Source organism: Oppia nitens, unplaced genomic scaffold (assembly GCF_028296485.1).
Source record: "Oppia nitens isolate AA-2021 unplaced genomic scaffold, nextdenovo-longstitch-racon4-pilon3 scaffold26_pilon_pilon_pilon, whole genome shotgun sequence".
NCBI lineage: Eukaryota > Metazoa > Arthropoda > Arachnida > Sarcoptiformes > Oppiidae > Oppia > Oppia nitens.
The window spans coordinates 602,501-618,703 of record NW_026533206.1 but is presented as its reverse complement, the minus strand read 5'-3'; the positions used below and the strand labels follow the sequence as shown (position 1 = coordinate 618,703).

The window sequence follows — 16,203 nt, the reverse complement described above, 5'->3', positions numbered from 1 at the left end:
ATATAATATAAACAAGTATTAAAAAATATAATATAGTATATATATATTAATAGATTATAATAAAGCAATAATAATTTTCAAATCAAGTTATATATATATAATAACGAAAACCAAATTTGATATATATATTAGATATTTATAGTATTATTAAAAAAAATTATTACTAAAATATAATCATTTCATTCAAATAATACAATATATTTATATGTGTTTTATATCATTATATAATAATGTGATCATCAATACATTAGTAGTTTTTTGTTTGTTAGGTATGTCACAAAAAAAATCCCATCCCATCACAACACAGTTAATATTAATACAAGTCATACATTATAGTTAACTGTATATAAATAATATATATATACAAATATATATAATTTATATATTGATAACTAGTGTCTTGATTTCCAACTAAAAAAATTATTTTGTCGGTTTAACGCTTATAACTGGGACTTAGTATGTCCACCGAACTTGACCAGTGGACGCTATTTCCGAAATTTTATTATAACTATAAATAACTATTTGTTAGGCTGGCAACTATAAAAACTTATAAATAACTATTTCATTTATTTTGAAAAATATAAGCATTAAATTGTAAAATATTGCTCAAATATATGTAAAAACAAAAAGTAATAGTTATATAAATTATATAAAATGTGTAAACTGTTATCAACTCATATTACTTTTTTAACAATAGAAATATTTAGTTTATTTATATAAATCATTTTTGTAAATATGCTGAAAACAAGTAAATTATATATCAGTTGAAATATTTATAAGAAAATAAATAACTATTTCAATAACTATTTGGCTTTTTTGGCAATTATATACAACTATTTAATACAGTTTAAATAACTATTTTAACAACTATTTGACGTTTTTTAGCAACTATTATAACAACTATTTAATAGAGTATAAAAAATTATTAATCAATACACTATTGATAACTTAATAATAATACTATATATATATTGAATTTAATAGTGATCCAAACAATATTGTCGTAGTGACCAAAAACATAAAACATTTGTAATATATATAAATATATTACAAATGTTATATAAATTATATATATATATATATATATATATATATATATATATATATATATATAGTATAAGTACAGTATGTATGTGTCAATATAAATTACTTGTCAAACATACTGTATATTACATAATATAATAATAAAATATACAGTATATATATATATACACACACACACTGTATATATATATATATATATATAATATGATTAAATTAAATAGTTTGTATGTAACTGTCATACACTGAGACAATTTAATTAACCTAACAATGCATAGTTGGCATAATTTTTTKTATGTGTGTGTGTATGTGTGCTTGATAAGTTTTGCTAATAATTTAATTAAAAAACAAATATATTTATATATATATATATATATATACTGTTTATAAACTATATTATACTGTATATAATATACTGTAGTTATACAACAAAAATTTTTTAAAAATATATTGATGCATTAATAACCGTTTTATTTTTATTTTTTAATTTTTTTGTTAAATTAATAATATATTAAACAATTTATTATATATATTTTTGTTGTTGTTGAAAAAAACATATTTAATCTATAACTTCAATATAAAATTTTTTTTTATTTTGCATAATATGAATATTTTATATATATATATAATAATTCAATTTATATAATAATTTAAAATTTATTTGATTTTTTGTTTTCACACTCTAAAATATTCAAATAATAATTTTTATTTTTAAAAATTTTTTTTTGATATAAAATCATAGTTTATTAATACATTTATCAAAGTCATCATAAATTATGAAAATATTTTATTTAATTATGTATTGTTTGTAATAGCAAAATAAAAATACTTGAAATGATTTATTTTTTTTAAGCAATATTTTCAAAATTAACTAAAAACTATTTATTTTTTCATGAATCTAATAAACTATACAATATTTAATAAATGTTTTTTTTAATAATAAAAATAATAAAATATATAATAAATGAATGAATGAAAGAAAATGAAAACTATATAATAATCAATATTATATATATATATATATATTTGTATTGATATCTAGAGATTTATATCTGTTTTTTGTATTTTCTAAATAACAACAAATATATATATAATATACAGAATATTCTGTAACTATACCTATATATATATATACAAAAAAACATATTAACTGTAATATGTTATATATATATACATTATATTTTTGATATACCGGTGATACTACCGGTGTATATATACCGTAAAGTATTAGACAGTTTACAGTATGATTTGGTGGTATTTTTTTCATCATCATTGACATCAACAACACCAACAACAACAACAACAAAAGTGCAAATCTGATGAATAAGTAGTAGTAGTAGTAGTAGTAATATGTGTGGAAGTGATGATGAGATTAGATGGTAATCCTAGTGCCACTTCTGGCAACTTCTGGTTTCTGGAGGGGATGAGAGAGAGAGAGAGAGAGAGAGAGAGAGAGAGAGAGAAAGAAAGAGTGAAAGAGAGAGAGAGAGAGAGAGAGAGTATGTTATGCAATACATCCACACACATAGGGACAGACATATGGATAGACAGTAGGAAACATAGGGATAGAAAGAGAGAGAGAGAGAGAGAAAGAGAAAGAAAGAGAGAGATAAAGAGAAAGAGAGAGAAAGAGAGAGAAAAAGAGAGAGAAAAAAAGAGAGAGAGAGAGAGAAAGAGAGAGAGAGAGAGGTGGCGATGGCAGTGGATATATATATGTATATCAATGGATACGGCGCTTGCGTTTGTGTCTTATATAGTATGTGTGTATGTGTGCGGTGTCTGACTATCTCTTAGCTTATATATATATACCAATTGGCCGCACATTTTCGCACTGATCATCACTGGGTAATCAAACAGTTAGTCAGTCAGTCAGTCAGTCAGTTCAGTCAGACAGACCAACCAACCAACCAACACAACTAACACATCAGATATAAGACTATTATTATTATTATTATTATTATTAGTGGTGTTGTTGTTGTTGTCTATCACTTGTGTTTTTCAGACACTGTTTTCTCTGTTAGGTCTTAACATTTGAAAAGATTTTTTTGTATTATATATTTTCTTGTGATAAATAAAATAGAGATTAACTATCTTTGAATTTTATTTATATATAATATAATAATTTTTTTTTTGTTTTGTTTGTTTGTTTTAACCAAAAACAAAAACAAAACAACTTAAACAACAAACTGATCCCAAAAATTGTTATTATTATTATTATTACAGTATTATAAAAAAGTTTTTTTGTTTGTTTGGTTGATTTTAAAAAACTTTGTTTACCATCGATGATGACTATTGATTATTGATAGTCAACCGTAACCAACAAAACAGTCTATATTTACCGCACCACCGATGATGATGATGATTATGATGAAGATATATGAATTAAGAGATAAATAAATAAACCGATAATTTTTTTTTGTTATATATTGGTATCAAAAAAATATAATAATAATAATAATAACTCAAGCGTTTGGAAAACAATAAAAAAAATATTTTACCCAAAAAAATAAATAAATAAAACATAAAAATGGTTTTTTCCGGACCTATGTATATGATGGCTAAAGAGGAGGGATAATAATAATGGCATTGAAGAGTCAATTGATAATAATTAGTAGCAATTTTTTGCTACTTATGATAACAACAACAATATTAACAAATCAATTGTGTTGTTGTTTGAATGGTCTGACCATTGCTACCGCCGCCGATGGCGACAATGAATTACAAATCAGATCATCGGTCCGATCGTATAGTAGTAGTAGTAGTAGTAGTAGTAATGATGACGACATTAGTAGTGGTGGTCAGCGGCCGACTCAACCAATTACCGAACAGCCAGCCGTAATGATGATACCGGCCACCGGTTTCGGACAGTTTGTACCGCAAGATCATAGCGGTCCCGACGACACAGGCGTTAGTGTTGGTGTCCATCAAATACAGTCCAAAAGAAACGATACGACTGTTACCGTAGCCGACAACCCATTAGCACCACAGCCACCAGTGATGACCACTGGTTCGGGCGGTAGTAGTAGTGGTGGCGGTGTCCGACCTGGCGATGGATGTACAGTGATTGGCCAGACAACCTGTGAATGTGTTGGCCAATCGGTTACCGAAGTTCCCGCCAATTTGAGCCGTCAGCTGAAAAAACTGTAAGTTTTTATTTTTAATTAACTTTTAAGTTTAATAATAATTTTAATTATTATTATTTCTACTATTTTTTTTAATAATAATAGTATTTATTAAATAAGTTAATTAAGTAATTTTATTTAAATAAATAAATTATATCATTTAGTTTATTTTAGTATCTTTTATATGATAATATAAAATTTATACCTAAAAAATATTAATTTAATATTTAATATTTAATTTTTTTTATTTAAATAAAAATGTAACAAATATAACATAAAATTGTATTATTAAATCTATAATAATACAAAAATTAATTACCGGTAATTAATTTTTTGTTTGTTAAAACTAATTTTATTACATAACTATAATACTGTCTATAATAACTATAATAAGTGATAATTTATATAATATTTGCAACAACAAAAAATAAATATTTATTACATTAAGTTAGATTTAGTATATGATAGATAAGTGTTTTTTTTTTGAACAAAAAAAATATATTTTTGGTAAAAAAATAAATCATTTTTTAATATTAACATAATGTATCATAAACATTTAAAAATAAACTGTTTGATAAAAATATATCTATATATATATATATATATATATATAGTATATGATAGTTATGTTTACAACATTTTACATATTATTTGACATCTATTTTTTTTTTAAATTATATGTAAATTATTTTGATATAAAATTTATTATTATAATTACTTGAAAATTAAAAATAAATAAATAGTGCATTGAAATTAAAAATATTTTACTAGTTTTTTTTAAAAAAAATTTTATGAAAACATTTTTATGATTTAATATACTCTATATATACTGTATAATACTGTATATTGTATAATAAATATATTAAATATATATACAATATATAATGTAAATATCATAATATTGCACAACAAACTTGTATATTTATATATTAAAAAAATAAAGTGTTTTTAATTATATATATATATATTTATCTTTGAATTGCATACAAAACATTATTATTATTATACAACCATTTAAATTATTTGATAATATTTCAAGTTTAATAACAACAACAACAACAATATTAGTTTATTTTTATTATTATTAATATTTTCTAGAATTACATAATAATAATAAAAGATTGAAACAAAAACTAAATTATTTAAACATTTATTAAATAAATTAATAAAATTTTCACAAAAAAATGTTACCAAAAAATAATCTAAATAATTAGCAATTTTTACAAAAAAAAAATATTATAATAAATATTTTATTATTATTATTAGTAGTAGTAGTAATTAGTATAAATAATTAATACCCAGTTATATATATATACGTTATATACACTAAACTGTAGTCAATATGTTTTTAAGGCATTGTATTTTTTTTTAAAAAAATGTGTTATTTATTAGAAATTTTATGCATTTTTTGCGAAAAATTTATTATTATTATTATTATTATTTGGTATATTATAAGCAAAAAAAATAATTATTAAAAGCTTATACAGTATATAATATAAATGATATTTCTATATACAATATTGAGTATATATATATATATAAATATCAAAAACATTTAATTTTGTTAAGACTATATTAAAAGTTTATATAACTATATATATATATATATATATATATATATATATATATATATATATATATATATATATTGTTATATTCAGTATATTTTAATATAATATAATGATATTATCTTTGAAAGTGTCCAATAGCTATATATATATATATGCTGTTAATATATTGTTATATACAGTATTGCAATATTATTATTATCATGTATTAGATTAATGACCGTCAGATCAATAGACGGGTCGGTTTGGGTATTATTATTATTATTAGTAGTAATTTTTATGTTTTATATAACTGTATTAAATCTTATTCATTGGTATAACATTGTATGGATAGCCATCAGCAATATATATAAATAAGTATATATATATATATATATATATATTTCGTGGTAGATGTGTGTGTGTGTGTGTGTGTGTGTGTGTGTGTGTGTAATATAGCGTGGGTTAGTCAAGACAGTCACTAACCGTTAAGTTATATAATATATATATTTTTAGTGTCAAACAGCACACACACACACACATACACACATACATACATACACACACACACACACACACACACACTTACACACAAACATACACAAATACATACATACATATACACATATACACATATACATATACACACATACATATACACACAAACATATACACACATACATATACACACATACATACACAGCTAAATAAGTTATATAAATAAAAATCAATTTTATTCTAGTATTTTCAATGTCCATAAAAAATAAAGTATAAATATATATATAAATAAAAAGATTTATATATATATATATATATTTTTGAGAGAGAGGAGGGTGTTATCGTAAATATTTTATTGTTTGCCCTTTATCTATAATTTATTATAATATGATATGTAGTATTAACATAGCACTGATAAAAAATTGTTAATATATTTATATCATATTATTATTATTATTATTATATTTTCAAATATTTTTTATTTTATTTATTATTAGTAATATATTTGTTTAACATATAAATGTACACATTATATACAGTATTATACTATATTATGCAAACTAAATATATTAAATATATATATATATATATTATACAGTATTTGATTTAATATATATTAATAAAAACTTTATATCAAAATTATTATATATATATAAAAGTTCTTAAGTAAACATAAAGATCTCTCTCTCTCTCTCTCTCTCTCTCTCTCTCTCTTCTTTCTTTCTTATGATATATAAAAAAACTTATATTAGACTAATATATATTCAATATATATATATATAATATATTATTTATATATACATTATATACTTAACATATTATTTATTAAATGTTATATAATATGTTTGTCTGGCTGTCTGTCAATGTGTTTGTTTGTACAGTATATTGATATACAGTGTATATATATGGCCTAAACATTAACACCAACTGGGATTATACTGTAGTTTTTTTTAAAAGGTATAAAAATGCATATATAAAAGCTGTTTATATATATATATATATAAATATTATGTATTTAAATAATTAAATATATCTAATAATTTGTTTGTTTACTAATTGGATAAATTTAAATGTCAATATTAAAAAAATAATTATACAAAAAAATATATATATAAATAGTATATAAAGTTTTATATATAAATATACTTAAAATAAAATCTTAAATAATTTTATTTAAATAATAGTTAATAACAACAAAAAATAGTTAACACAATAAATAATATCTATTATAAAAGCAATTATTTTAGTTAGTTTTTCAATTATTATTATAAAAATTTATTTTTTTAAAAAACTATTACTTTTACTCTACTATTTTCAAACAAATTTTTAAATTGTATTCAAACAAACAAAAAAAATCTTTAAATGCTTTTAAAGTGAAAAATATAACAACAAAAATATTTATAACTAAACTAATATTTATATTTAAGTTATATATATATATATATATATTAAATATATTGATATGTTTTTTAGATTAATAATGTTTTTTAAAAGTTTATAAAATAAGTGGATTTTTTATTTGTTTGTTTTGTTTTATTATAAAGTATATTTTGTTAACAAATATATATATATATATATATATAATATATATATATATATATATATATATATATATATATATATATATATAATATATTTGTATTATTATTATTATATTTAATAAATTTATTTCTTTATCCATTTTAATAATGAGAATAATAATAATAATAATAATAAAGTTTTCTAGTATTTAATCCTTAAAAATAAATTTTTATTTATTCACATAAATATTTGGAATTTTTTTTATCAGTTTATAAATTAATTTTGATAAAAATTGTTGAAAAATTTTTATATAATATAATAATATACTAATTATATTTACTAATAATATTAAAACTTAATAATACAGATATTTACTAAACAAAACAAAAAAAATATACATTTTTATATAATAAGGTAATAATAGTAATAGTAGTAGAAGTAGAAGTAGTAGTAGTAGTAGTAATAATAGTAGTAATAATAGTAGTAATAATAATACTAAAGTTTTGACATTTTTTAAAAAATATTAAATATTTTATACGAGAAAATTTTTGGTAGAAATCAAATAATTTAATTATAAAACATTTTTTTCAAATAATTGAAATAAAATAAAAATTGTTATAAATATTTTGCTTCTTATATATATATATATATATATATACTGTATATATAATAGAGAGAGAGAGAGAGAGATTTAAATTATTAATTGTAATTTAATTATTTAAATTATTTTTTTATTAATGTTTTACTCTCTAATTAGATTATAAAAATATTTTATAAGATGATTATAATAAATTTACTATAATTTACTGTATTTGATAATTTTGTTGTTAAAAATATTTTTTTTTATTTATCAAAATTGATTAGTAGTAAACAATAATTAGTGTAATAACACATGAGTTATAATTTTTATGCTAATTATATAATTTATATATTTASAATATTTACTGTAATATATARATATATATATATATATACAATATATAAAGTAAATATTATATTTATAATTGATATCCAAAAATAAAAACCATATTTATTTGACATTTATCATATTGAATATATACATAATAATAATAATTAAAATTTTCAAAAAATCAAATGTTGATAATAATAATTGTTGCATAAAATGTTATATATATTTATACGCTTTTATGGTTTATGGTATTTAATTGATTTGTGTTATATTAATACATTTATTATAACTTATATATATATTAAACTATTTAATATCAGTCTATTTAACACACATACACACATGTAATTGCTTGGGAGATAATTATTATTTTTAATTAACTTTTTATATTTATTTATTTGTGTGGTTAGACATTGTGTGTGGCTAACAATAATTTTTGGATACACTGTCTAATACAGAGACAGCTAAAAACTATTAGTTTACAGTATACTGTATATACAGTGTATTAATATAATAAGCCTTATATATATATGTTGTACTGTATATGTTAACTAAATACTTATGCATCGATGGATAAAGTGATGACAATCTGTGTGTATGTATATGTGTGTATGTATGTGTGTGTGTGTGTGTGTGTATGTATGTATGTGTGTGTRTGTRTGTGTGTGTATGTATRTGTGTGTATATGTGTATGTGTGTAATATGTGTAATATGTGTAATATGTGTAATATGTGTAATATGTGTAATATGTGTAATATGTGTAATATGTGTAATATGTGTAATATGTGTAATATGTGTAATATGTGTAATATGTGTAATATGTGTAATATGTGTATGTATGTGTGTATATATGTGTGTGTATATGTGTATGTATGTATGCGTTTGTATGTATGTATGTTTATGTAGGTATGCTTGTGTATGTATGTGTATGTATTTATGTGTGTGTGTGTGTGTGTGTGTGTATGTATGTGTATATGTGTAAGTGTGTATCTATTAGTTATATTATAGTTTAATTTAGTGTAATTGTTTAGCCACCATATAAATTAATGTTTGTCTAATTATTTCTAGGATTTTTGTTAATAATAAAATTGAAATTTTTCACAAAAATTAAAGAGTTGTTTGAAAACTTTTATATTACTTTTTTTTTATTTATTTCAAACATTTAATTAAAAACTTTAACAATAATAACAATTGAAAATAATGTTTCAAACTAWTATATATATTATAAATTGCTAAAATAATTTTTTTTAATTACATTTTTAAAGGCAAACTAATTTTAGATACAACTAACTAAATGTTTAGTTTTTATTTTATTTTTTTTAGTTTTTGCAAAATATTTATTTAGTATTTTAATATTATTATTCTTACTTTTATTATTAGTTTTTAAAATTGTTTTTAAACAAAATTGTTTGTCAATTTAGTAAATTAGTTTTTTTGTTACTGTCAAATAAAATTTAAAAAATAATTACTAAAATTTTTTATTTTAATAATAATATTATATAAATATTATTATTATAAGAAAATAAATATTATTATTTTTTGATATACACGCAAATATTTTTTTTGTTTAAACTAATCTATTTAATGTAAAGTTATTAAATATCTTTTTTTTTATTATTATTATTTTAATGTATTTAATATATTAAACAACAAACAAAAAAAACAAACAAAAATTATTAACAAATATTTACATATAAATAAAAAAATAATAATTTATTTTATGAAAAAATATATTTCTAAGAATATAAAGTAAAATACTTTTATTGATAGAAACAAAATCTAATATTTTTTTTAAATCAATTTATTTAAATAATTTTGATTATTATTAGTATTAGTATTAAATAGTATTAATAATAATTTAATTATTTTAATTTATTTACGTAAAAAGTTAATGTATTTCATATACAGTATATTTATTTTTATAATTATTTATACAAATAGTTGAAAATAATAAAAATCAGTAAAAAATTAAATTAAATTATAAAACATTAAGAGCTTTATATATATTAATGCAATTATTTAATGTAGAAATTACGTGAATTTTATATACAATTAAATTTATTAGTTAGTAAAACATATATAAATATATATAAAATTTTTAAAGTTTAGTTTTTATTATTTTTTCTATAAATAGTTGTTTTGTAAACAACAACAACAAAATTAAATAAAAATAAATTTTTAATCACATTTTCAAAATATTTTATAGATAAACAATATTTGTCTTATTATTATTAGTTTTCAAAAACAAAAAAAAAACTAAACTAATAATAAACTATATTATAATTTATATTAGATTTCTATAATAATAATAATAATGTTTAAAATAATTAATAATTTAATACTTATTTATGAGGTATAAAAATATCCAATTAATATAAGTATACATTATATATATATGTCTATATATTTATATACCAAAAAACTAATTTTTTTTTTTTGATTTATTTGTTGGGAGAAAGTGTTTGTCATATTAAATAGTTTTTTAAAATAAAAAAAAACAATATATTTACTAAATTTATATATAAAGCTTTATATATAAAAATTTTTATATATAGTATATCAATATTAATATTTTTTATGAATATTTTTTTATCTATATTATCAAATATTATATATCTATCTATATATAGTACAGTGCAATATCACATATATATATTAAACAATATGTTTACCGGAAAAATATCATAACTATATTATATATATCTATATATATACACCATATATATAATAAATATCTGGTATTCATATCATATATATTATATATATATAAAATATTTATGTGATTCATATGGGATGTGATATAAATTTATATATTAACCCATAAATATCGCATAAATTATCGATAATAAAAAAAATCATATGATAGTCAAGCATATCTAATACCACACAACAAAAATAATAATAATAATAATAATAATAATAAATAGATAATAAAAAAAATATATTGACATAAATAGGTCTCGAATTGATTTTTTTGTGGTATTTTTTCTTAATAAATAATATCTTAATTTTTTAGATTTTTATTTTTAATTAATAAGTAATATAATTATATTTTAAGGTTAAAAGGTTAATATTTTTTCTAATTTAATATTATTATTATTTATCAAATTGCATGTTAGGTAACAATGTTTTTGTTTTTTTTTTGTTGTTGTTTTGTTTATTTTGTTTAGTTGTCTCATAAAAAAACTTTTTTTGAATTATTTTTTTGCGATGAGTTTTTTTGGTATAAAAAATAAAAAATAGCAAAAAAAAATAAAATATCATATTAAAAAAACATATGCTGTTTTAATGTATATTTCAAACAAACAAAATATTATTATTATAGTATTATATAAATAATTATATAAAAAAAAATTCAATCAAACATTTTTTTAATAATGTTAATAATGATATGTTTTAAAAAATAATTGATAATATTATAAAACATCATCATATACAACATCAATAAAATTTATATCATAAATAACAAGTAAATAAACTAAAAATATATTAAATAGTTATTATAAATTTTTTTAATAATATTATATCATTATATTATGTATTTAGTGGGCGTATAGTATAACATATATATATGATTTAAAAAAATCAATAAATAAGATTAAAAAAAATAAATTGCTAAATAATTTATAGTTGACATTTTAAGTATAATCTATCATTACTTAATATATATATATATATATATATATATATCAATATTTATATATTTTTAAATAACCAACAAGTGATATCATTAAATATAAATATATTATTATTTGAATAAATAAAATATAACATAAATACTGTATATTGTAAATTAAATATACATATATGTTCATCAATATATATATATATATATATATATATATATATATATATAATATCATTATAAAAAATATACCGGTATATATATATATAATATGTATAGTATTTATAACTTATCTAAGCTAATTTTGAATTACTTTTGAATTATATAAAAATATAAAATAATTAATAATAATTATTATTTTTAACATTATCATAATTATCATAATGTTATAGCAATATATATACTCCTACACACAAACACACACACACACACACACACACATACATACACACAAACATATTGACTGTAAATAATTTTTTTAAGTACTCTATAGTATTAAATAAATTATTAAATTAAAAAGTTTTTAAATAAGTTTTCTTAAAAAATTATAAAATATTTTTTATTTGTTTTTTAAGACTTAATATTAAATATATTTTTACATTAAATATTTTAATTATTATCATATGAAATATTAAAGTATTACTTTAATTTTATTTAAATATTACAGAAATTATTTTTTTTTGTAAATACATTATTAAATTTATTGAACTAAAAAAATAATTACATTAAATTTGCTTGAATTATATTGATTTATATTAATTTAGTAACAAATAGTATTATTCCGTTATTTAATGATAAATAGGATTATATATTATTGCTTACAGTAAAGTAAATGTATAATGAAAACTAAATTTTAAATTATTATTAAAATATTATCAATTATTATTATATTATTAGTTTTGACTTATATTTTTTTTGAAATCATTATAAAAAATATACTAGTATATTATGTTTATAATATATGTTATAAATATATACTAAATAAAGTATATATATATATATATATATATATATATATATATATTAAATAAATTAATACATTTATACAGAATATTCTGCAATATTATTTGAAAAATAAATTAATTGAAAAAAAACTGTTTTTAATGTATTGTTAGTTTAATTATTGTTTAATATTTAATTAGTTAATATATTTATTTTGTTAAATAGGAAAAATTAATTAATTATATTGTATTAATTATTATAATGCTTTAATACCTGTATTTATATCTTTATTATATATACAATATATATATAAGTAAAAAATATTTATTTTACTTTATCTATTGTTTGATAATATGATATAATATGATATACTGGTATATATATATATATATATACTATAAATATTAGTTTACAATAGATTTTTAGGTTGATTTCTATTGAATCCTATAATGTATAGTATATTTTAATAATAACACAATTTTTGGTATTGTTTTATTTTGTTAGATATCTATAAAACATGTTTTTTTTATCATTTATTTGTTTAGTATTAGTATTATTAGTATTAGATGCTAAAAGTATTTTGGATATAAACAGTGTATTTACTGTATGTATAAAAATAATAAAATACTTGGATTTATTTGGTTATTAGATATCTCTAAATACTTCAATAAAATTATTTTTTGTTTGAACTAAACTAAAACATTGTTTGTAATCTCTCTCTCTCTCTCTCTCTCTCTCTCTCTCTCTCTCTCTCTCTCTCTCTCTCTCTCTCTCTCTCTCTCTCTCTCTCTCTCTCTCTCTCTCTCTCTCTCTCTCTCTCTCTCTCTCTCTCTCTCTCTCTCTCTCTCTCTCTTAATGTAAGGTAAATGTAATGAATACCTGTATAATATATATATATATATATATATATATATATATATAATATTTATATTAAGTATAACTATAATGTATTTACTGTTTGTATTATTATTATAAGTTATTATATAATGTTTTACTTTTGTTTTGTGTTTTTATATACAGTATATACATATATATATGAAAATACATTTATGAAACAAAAATAAAATCAAATAAAAATTTAATGTACTATTTGTTTGTTTTTTTTTGTATGTATTTGGTTTGGTATTGTATATATATAAATATATATATATATATACCTGTATATATATATATAGTACAATACAATAACAATACATTTATAATACTATTTAAAACAACTTTAATGTAATGTATTTTTTAGTTTTAGTTTTTTTAAAAAATAACTATTTGAGTAAATTAGATACTATTATATAAATATTTTTATAAATTATAGCACCTTTATATTTATATATACACACATAAAGTATAAACTTTTAGTTATATAAAAAAAGGCAAAAAAATATAGTTTTTTTCTAGTTATTATATAAGTATATAATATAATTTATATTAGCAAAAAAAATAAATAAAAATTAAATGCAAACTGTATTTTTATTATGTCTATACATGTATGTAATGTTTAATTGAATATAAATTAGCAAAATAAAAAAAAAACTTAGTAGTCAAACAAATAAAAATAAAAAATATATTTTTAATACATATATATATATACTTGTAAAAAATCAACTTATTATATATATATATTATATTTAAATTAAATATCTATTGAATATATATATATCATATATTGAATTCAATTGATACCTTATAAAAACAAATTTTATATATTATATAATATAAGTGATATTATTTAAAAAAAAAAACCATAATAATATTACACTAGTATAATTGTACTAGATAATATTTAAAGTAGTTGTTTGGTTTCAATCATAGATATATATATATTATAAATATATAATAATATATTAATTAGTAGTGGGTCGGGTGTGTAGGTTGGATAGGTGGGTAGATAGGTAGGTATATAAGGTATAAAATTATTATTATCATATATATATATAAACCTTGTTTCATAATAACTGACACTAAATTTACTTAACTAAAGTAAACTACAATATAATAGCAAAATTAATAATTATAATAGATTTTAAATAATATATTCAAATAGTATATTATGTAAGAATCTGTTCCCGTTTTTTTCTTTAAATTATTTCTATGATTACCACTTTTAATCGGGATTTAGTTACCCGATAGTAAATTTTTTAGAATTCTGGACAAAAATTATCTTAAATGTCTTGGTTATTAACCATGGTAATTTTTTATGATGTTGCTCCTTTCTAACCAAAGATAAAGGTTAGACAAACATATTGGATGCACCACAAAGAACTGGATGGTCAATATCAATGATATTTAAGATAATTTCGGTACAAACTTCCGGAGTCGTAAATTATGTTACCGAAATATCGATTATAATAGTGAATTAGAGAGACCAAACGGACTAATTTAATATTAAACTACAACTTATTTTAATCTTTATATATTATATTTTAATTAAATAATAATTATTTTTCGATAAATTTAATTATAACTCAATTTAATTCAATTTAAATTAGTGTCAGTTTTTATGAAACGATGTTTATATATATACATTAGAGACTGAAAACTGACCTGATTTTTCAGGTCAGGTCAGGTCAGGTAAAAGTTAGGGCTCAGGTCAGGTCAGGTACGGGTCCGAACACCAAAATTTTTTGGTCAGGTCAGGTCAGGTCCGAAATTTTTTTATTCATTATTTAAACGACAATTATTACAAAATATGACAATCAAACACAAAATTTATTAAATTATTATTTATAAAATAGTTGTATAAATTAAACATAAAATATTACAAAAGATGATGGTTTTGATCTAATAAATAATAACATATTAACTTTATTAGAATCTAAGTTAGATCTACAATCAGTTATCGTTAATCCCGAGTAATTAAAGTTAATTTAGAGAAATTTGTTGCGGGTATAGAATAAATAAAATTGTTTTTTGATAAAATTATTTTCGGACCACATAGTCAGGTCAGGTCAGGTCAGGTAAATTTGTACCCTATGTTAGGTCAGGTCCGAGTCCGAGATT

At 18.4% G+C, this 16,203-nt stretch overlaps 1 protein-coding gene across 1 annotated transcript in view; it reads left to right on the top strand.

The window, feature by feature from the left end:
• The first annotated feature begins 3,586 nt into the window (after nucleotides 1–3,586).
• Nucleotides 3,587–16,203, top strand: part of LOC128954326 (uncharacterized) — a 15,740-nt gene continuing 3,123 nt past the window's right edge. Inside the window, exon 1 of the mRNA XM_054299903.1 lies at nucleotides 3,587–4,184. Within this exon, the coding sequence (XP_054155878.1) occupies nucleotides 3,622–4,184 (563 nt within the window). The 5' untranslated portion in view covers nucleotides 3,587–3,621. The remainder of the gene's footprint in view (nucleotides 4,185–16,203) is intronic.